General features: G+C 36.6%; 1 protein-coding gene across 2 annotated transcripts; it reads left to right on the top strand.

Moving 5' to 3' along the window:
- The first annotated feature begins 224 nt into the window (after positions 1–224).
- Positions 225–7,644, top strand: LOC134840369 (transcription initiation factor TFIID subunit 6-like). 2 transcript variants are annotated; one of them, XM_063856138.1, is made up of 6 exons: positions 225–721; positions 3,342–3,615; positions 3,833–4,538; positions 5,762–6,004; positions 6,304–6,440; positions 6,832–7,644. In XM_063856138.1, exons 1-6 carry the CDS (start codon positions 285–287, stop codon positions 6,994–6,996), a joined length of 1,962 nt encoding a protein of 653 aa, XP_063712208.1. In that variant the 5' UTR covers positions 225–284; the 3' UTR covers positions 6,997–7,644. The 2 variants fall into 2 exon arrangements, with proteins under 2 accessions (XP_063712208.1, XP_063712207.1); XM_063856137.1 differs by having other exon boundaries at positions 6,301–6,440.
- The last annotated feature ends 223 nt before the right edge of the window (positions 7,645–7,867 follow it).

Below are 7,867 nucleotides of genomic sequence, written 5' to 3'. Positions count from 1 at the left end.
GTGTTGTATCGCAAATGGTGCGAAGCTCAGCTTCGCATCTGTGTTAATAATTCAAAGTTATATGGGTTGCGAGTAACTAATGTTATCGTTTCCTGCTATTCTGTAAATGAAAGAATTTTCTAAAAAAAATTGCGTGACAGACTTTTTTATGATTGTTCGAGATGAGTTGTTGCAAAGTGAGAACTCATTCATATTTTGCTTGTTAACTTACTCATTTCAGAATGGCTCTCGATGATTCATAATATTTTTATGGAAACCTGATCCTAGTGGCAAAGTGAAGTAACATGGAGGACGATGAAGAGGTTCTGACAAATCCGACTGAAGAGGCAAACAGCAGTGCTGTTAATAAACTGTCACCTGAGCATATTCTGGCTGACAGTTGTCAACTTGTAGCAGACTCGCTTGGAGTAGAATTGCTACAGAGGAAAGCAGCCAGCCACTTATCGAGAGAGGTTATTTTCAAAGTAAAATTGGCGATTCAGCATGCCGAACGATTCCGACGCAAAGCAAAACGAAGTAGAATGAGTCCAAAAGATATAAATGATGCACTGATGCTTCAAAGTGGTGAGGGGCAAATGGGAATCACCTGCAAAGATTTTGTTCCATTGAAAGGTGCTACTGGAGTAAAAAGCTCAAATGATATTTATGTTTGCGACGAGGAAGAAATAAATCTCAACGAAATTTTGCAATCATCCCTTCCCAAGTATCCAGCTGAATGCCAGTGAGTTTTCATTTGCAAGCGTAAAAATTGAAATGTGCATTAACTGAAATTGAAATAAGCATTAATGCTTATTTCAATTTCAGTTAAAGCACATTTCAATTTTTACGCTAGCGATTAGCAAGCGTTATCAAACCGGAATATAGACTTGTTTTCGGGTTAACAACTTCTTGAACAGAATCACTGAGTCAACCGGCGAACTTAGCCTGGAGGTAACGAATATGCCTGGGACGGCAATTTTCCTTGGTTCGAATCTCACGAGGACCTGTTATGTTTTTCAAACGGGAAATATTCTGTTTCAAATAAAAACTATTTGTCTGCTTATCTGTCGTCGGCTTAGTTGTCACATCTTGGAATCGTGTTTTTTGCTGCGCGTATTTTTCGTTAATGTTGCTTTTTTTGTTTTACTTACTCCTACAATTTGTTATTTTACGTACCTTGACTTCGTATTTCCTTCTTTGTTTTTTTTTGTTTCACCCAAATTATTTCGGCCTATCTTCTTAATCGGCTCAATGACGTAATTTTAGGTCGTTTCAGGGGAAACACAATTTTAAAACTTCTCTCCGCACTTTTAAATGGGTCCATCGGTGTAATGAAATTTCTTCTTTTTCGTTTAGGAAAGTTATTTCCAAAGTTGTTGGAAAAATTTAGTTTTGTTTCAGCAACTTCTACTCATTTTCAAATAGGGGTATCAATTGAAAGACCACCTACTCCCCTGTGTGCCTGCATACTCCCCTAGAGTCTCTTTTTACTTGATCCCTCTGTCTACAGCCTTCGAAAAAGTCTGTGGGGGAATATTTGACCCATATTTTCGATTTTTTTTCCGTTTCTCGATAACTACCCCTCTCAAATCTGAGTTTTTAATTTCAAAGAATAGAACGGTTTTAAAAAGCTCGCTGCATCAGCAGCTACGCGCAAATTTTTCGGGACTCAAATTAACACAAAGTTTCGGGACTCAGGATAATCAACTTTTTTTGACCGTTTTGGTAATCTTTTGCACTTTTCTCGAAATCTAAACTCTGAAATCTGATATTGTAGGTTCCATGGAGATAACGGGCAATGGAAGCCCCCCTGCATTAGCGGCCACTCAACGTTTTTTCGCAAAAAGTTATCACCCTTGGAAAAGTCAAATTTTTAATTTTCTTACCGTATTTCAAACTTTTTGAATATTCTCGAAAACAACCCAGTAATATCAGAAGTTTTGCGTTCAAATCAAACAACGCGTTGTGAGAAGCGCATTTACTTATGCGACTAGGCTCAAGTTTTTCTGACACCTAGAGTTATGGCCCTCGCAAAAATCAACAAATTTTGATTTTTTTAAACAGTTTTTTTTTGAAAGTTTTAGACTTTTCTCGAGAACTACTTCCCAAATGTGAGATTTTGGGTTCATTCGAAATTACAGTTTGCATAAGTCTTTTCTGCATAAAAAGCTATGATTCTGGGGAAAATTTTTGATTTGTTGACCGTTTTTTGTCTCGCTAACTATCCTACCATGCCTGATATCATAGGTTGAATCGAAACAACAGGTTGTTGAAAGTCTCGCTTTACAATAGACTAAGCCCATTTTATTTATGAAAAATGTAATGGACTTCAAACAAGTCAAAGGTTCAAAACTTGACAGTTTTTTTGAAACTTTTTGACTTTACGCGAAAACTACCGTGCCAATTTTCAGGTTGTGTTCAATCGAGAAACCCGGTTTTAGGAATCTTCTCTGCTTAATCGGCCATCAATCTGCTTTTTGCAGAAAAAATTTATGATTTTTTATGTTAAAGTATTTTGACCTTCTTCAAGAAACTTTTTTGAATTTTCTTAAAATTCACACAATCAAATCTGAGATGAAAAGTTCAATTGAAAGAACTGGTTGCCATAATTGTTCCTGCAGAAACAACTAAGCTTTTGGACAAAGTCCAAATTTTTAAATCACAAGTTTTTCGTGCCGCATTAGTATAGCAAATTCATTCTATATCAAACACGTACCTCCCGCTTTAGCTGGGCCTCTAGTTGTTTTTATCGAGTTATACAAAATTTTGGTTCACCTACTTTTGTTCAACATTTTAAAAAAATTTCCGGCTAATGTTTTTTTTATGTTTGTGTTGTATCTCAAGTGGCGCGAAGCTCCGCTTTGGCTCTGTGTAGAATATGCGTCAGATTTTTCTAAGTATTTTACTTCACTTTTGAAATAGGAGTGGTTTTTCATTCAGACTATTTGCCGTGATCGAGATAACTTTCCAACACGCTGTTTGAAAGCCACTGTTTTGCCAAATTTTTGATGTATGCCCAAAAAAATAAACATTTATCCTGAAAATTTGATATTCTAAGATATGAGTTTGCAAGACCGAAGTTCATGCAACAAATTATATTGCGTTAAAGCTCTTGAAGTTTTGAATTAGTTGTATTTTAGTCTGCTTTGTTTTGATAATTGTCATTGGGACCGAAAACGGCTCAAAATTATACACAAATTGTGTATAAAAAGGCGTAACCAGAATTTTTTTGAACGTGACTTGACATTTGTTTAAAAATTGACTTCAGTTCTTATTCTTACCAAAACATTTTCAGTGAGAAAACATAGCATAACGTCAATATCAAAGCATGATTCTTGATATAATGATTGATTCAATTTTAGCATGAAGTGCCATTGGCTTGTTGTAGACGGAAAACAACCCTCAGTTCCTGAAAATCCACTCATGGTCGATCGACCAAAGCAGATGAAAGCATCTTTAAGCACTCCAACTGTTTCGCATGGAACAAGTGCTCAGAACGGAAATTCCGCAGCAAGGAAAGCCAATGCATCCAATGCGAATAGTAGTGCTCCTCAAACAAACGCTACACCAGGTGCTGTAAAAACGAAACCAGTTCGCTTTCACGAATTGTCTCTTGAACAACAACTTTATTTTAAGGTATGTTCTTTGGGCTCTTATTTGTATTCAAGCTGTCATAAGAAGTCGTTGCTGTTTTTCCTCTGAAGTAATAATCATTGCTTTTCAAAGCCAGAAAATGAAATTTATATAAGAAACAGTCAGAGTGGTAAATGATTATATCATGAAAATGTCATAGAGGTCATGAACTTTTCTACGAAAAGATCTAGAAAAAAGTCTATTTTATGTTCATTTCTAGGAAATCACAGAGGCGTGTATGAATACGAACGAGGAAAGAAAGTCGGAGGCGTTGGCGTCTTTGTCTACTGATCCTGGGCTGCACGCGTTACTTCCCAGATTTTCAGCCTTCATCACCCATGGAGTGCGATTGAATGTTCTTCATCGAAGTCTTGCAATACTTATTTACCTCATGCGAATGCTGTCTGCACTTCTGAACAACCCTAATATTTCACTCGAAAAGTATCTACACGAACTTGTACCCTCAGTGTTCACGTGTATTGTAAACCGTCAGCTGGTCGATCAACATTGGGCTCTAAGAAGCTTCGCTGCTAAATGTTTGGCCATGCTTTGTCAAACCTATTCGAACAATGTAAATAACCTGTTGCCGAGATCGGTCAACATTCTGAAGCAAGCGTTGTCTGAAATGCATACGATTGGGTTCCCGACTTTGTACGGAGTCGCGTGTGCACTCGGAGAATTGGGAAATGACACTATTAAATCGGTGCTCATACCGCAGGGGAAGTCTCTTGGAATTTTGATTCAAGATACGCTCCAGCAATGCGCAAGGAGAGAACACCAGCAGCAGCAAAGTTTGGCCGCTGGTGCTAACAACGGCTTGTATGATTCAGCCGATGACGCAATGCTCAAAAAAGGTGCTCAGGAACTACAGACTAAACTGACGAAGGTGCTCGCTGCGTTCATCGTAGCCGAAATGACCGACCTTAGTGAGTGCATAGTTTCAGTTATTCAGCAGCCACAATCTGAGTTTCTGTAATGCAAAGTTTTCAAATTCTTTGTTTAAGCAGATTTAAGTAGATTTTATTGTTGACCTCTGGTACCAAACAAGTTTACAAAGTAGTTAGTGAAATTTAAAATAAAACAAACAAGTCTGCAAAGTAGAATTAGGGAAATTTAGAATAAAACAAACAAGTCTGAAAAGAAGAATGATGTACATCTTTGGACCAAAGGAACAATCTCCTCCCTGTATCAATTTAGAGAGAGATTGTTCACTTGGTTAAAAGTAAAACTTTTCAGCCGATCAAGTTTGGGCATAATACTTGGTGAGGGCTCTTTTAGAGTCTCCCCACTTTGATTTTTTTAGAAATTTAATATATGAAAGTCTTTTTCCATGTTTATACTAACTAACTGCGTTAGTGTAATAGTACGAAATTTTTTTTTTTACACCTAAATCGCAAATTATTGGAGCCACTTTTGGTGTTTCTTTACGGCTTTTTGATAGCATGTACTTTGACATTTGAATAGTAATTAGTTAACAAAGTAATGCATTTTTATTGCATCAAATGAACCAAAAAAGCTGTTTGTTTCAACACTATAATAATAAAAACTCGATATCAGAAATTTTCTAACTCAATATATCTTTCAATTTTTTGGAATGCTTAACTTATACATAATGTGGCTTTAATTTAATTACATGTAAAGTTAGTGTGGATGCCTTCAGTTTGTTATTTTGCAAATTATTACTTGCCAAATTGTGTTATTTGTAATAAGTACCACTTTTGCTGCTACATCCCTTTTGTGCGATTTATAAGCAAATGTAGCTGCTTTTTTGTGACTAGTAGTTTGCAATTGTTAAGCGTTCGTGACCGAGAGGGAATGTCGTGAGACTCCAAAGCTCGAGGTTGCAAAGTTTTACTCATACGAGGCTTGTTTATATATTTTTTATATAATAATTTATATTATCACTTTATAAAGATATTTTTTTGTGTTCTCCTTTAGTGTTTGCAAAGCGCAGCTTCGCCTGTGTATTGCGTTAAAACTTGGTGAACAAATTTTTAAAACATTTTCTTACGTGCAAAATGGCGTGTTAACAATTTTTGAACAGCCTTATTTCGTAGTTTGCCGAGAGTGGTGGGAAGCTGGAAAAGATCTTTTGGGAGATAGTACTTAGAGAGATTGTTCACATGGGCAAAATGTTTATTTTTTGCAGCTGAGTTCAATGACTTCAAGGCTCATTTTGGATATTTGGGTGCAGTGATTTACAACGAAGTGACAAGGCTGCGACAGAACCAACAGCAAACTCAGTCAGCTGCAGTCTCATACGTGTCTCCCATTGCTCTCAGAATGTCTCCAGGGACGTCGCCAAATCCGAACCAGACCATGCAGAGACACAACGTCGGAGTCACTTCTCAACATCAGATGCGAGGTGTGCCAAGAGTGGCCATGCAGCAAGGTTAATTGAATGTTATTAGATAGTTAGTATTCAGAATTAATCAAACTCATCAGTATAAAAAATTCAAAAAATATTAAACACATACCTCCAGCTTAAGTTGGGCCCCTAGTTGTCTTTTATCGAGACTACAAAATTTTTGATTCACCTGGTTTTTTTCAACATTTTGCATTCTTTATCGACTTATGTGTCGCCTCTGTGTTTAACAAGAGCATATTTAGGTGCCAGAGCAAAATTTTAGAGCAGTTTTTGAAATTTTTAATCCGCTCCTTATTGTCACTTGAATAAATTTTTGTCAGGAGGAATGATGGTGCAAGGTCGACACATGATGCAGTCGCCACAGACAAATTACATCAACAGTCAGACACTTCCTAGACACCCTCAACAGACCTTCGTAAATGGATCCATGACGTCACCACCTGACTCCAAGGACTTTCAGGTAAAATATTGCATAATTTATATTGGAGAAGCTCTACTTTTATTCAAAATTTAAACAGGTAATTGTAATGTATCTTTGATGTCACGTGTTTTGCGCAAATAAAACATGTTTCCAGACAACATTTTGAATTTGTTCTAGTTGTCGTTTTTTGAATTGTTTTTTGTTTCTGTTTCTTTTTGGGCTTAGTGGCTTCTGTTCCCGACCGATAGCTTGCACTGCTATTCTCATGTTCTATCTGTAGGAAAAATCTGCTCTGCCTGCGAAAAATTCGTAGATTCCGATGTGTCTAAGACAAATTCGTTTAACTTAGCTATTCAGAAGTACTGGAAAAATATTAACAGTGGAATACAAATAGATATACCTCATACTATAACTTTTGCTGTGTTTTCAGATTAGTCCTGCAAACCCTAACGCCCACTTCATGGCTCAGCAGCAAGCCATGATTTCGCCCCATCAGGGACATCACATGCAGCACTCTCAGATCAGCCCAAATGGCGCCCAATTTGTGACCACATCAAATCATCAGCAGAATTATCCATATAGCCAAAATCGCTGAGAGGAGATTTGAATGGAGTAATTGGTTGTGTGTAACAGAAGTGGTTTCTGACTCTGCAATTATACTCAGTTTTTGACTTTTTTTCTCAGGAATCAGACTGATTTGGATACTAGACATGGGAAAAAAGTAACCGATTAACTATATCAGTGTTTAACCCATCGATTTTGCTGGCGGTTCTGGTTTTTGAATAACTTTATTCCTGTATATTTTTAATAACTAGAATTGAGCAGGGAATAATTTATGCGAACATGCAGAATAATCTTAATGCTTCAACGCATATTACAACAGCTCTACAGGAGAGCAAGGTAACATAATCAGGGAAGCCTAAAAATACACTGGTTCATTGAAAAACACTGTTAATCATAATTTAATAAAACTGGATTCATCATAAATTAATAAAACTGGATTCATGCAATTTAAGGAGGGTTTGAAATTGAAAATTAATAAAACTGTCCTTGCAACACAAAATCTTCGTTTTGATCACGCATTCACGTCACCACCGTCACCCTTTTTAATTTTATTGTTTATATAGTTTGTTTAAAACTCATTTGTGTTTTGGCTTTAAAAGTCGATGAACGTGTGGTGATTTTTTTTGCTCGGGAGAAAGGCAAATTTGTTCAATCTCAAATTTACCTTTTCGCAGTTTGACTTTAAGTGTTTTTAGACTGAGTTCATTCCCTGGCTAAATGGAAGACAAGCTCCACTATCGAACGACAAGAGTGTTAAGGTCGTGGAAAACGTGATCAACTTCTTGTTTCGAAAGTAGAATGTAATTTTCAGTTTTCCCAGCGAAATGAAACTTTTACTTCTTGATCTAGTTTTCTCAAATTGAGTTAACTTATCAAAAAAGTGCCCATCATAAATTGTTCTA

Source organism: Symsagittifera roscoffensis, chromosome 2 (assembly GCF_963678635.1).
Source record: "Symsagittifera roscoffensis chromosome 2, txSymRosc1.1, whole genome shotgun sequence".
NCBI lineage: Eukaryota > Metazoa > Xenacoelomorpha > Acoela > Convolutidae > Symsagittifera > Symsagittifera roscoffensis.
This window is presented reverse-complemented; position numbering and strand designations above follow the sequence as displayed.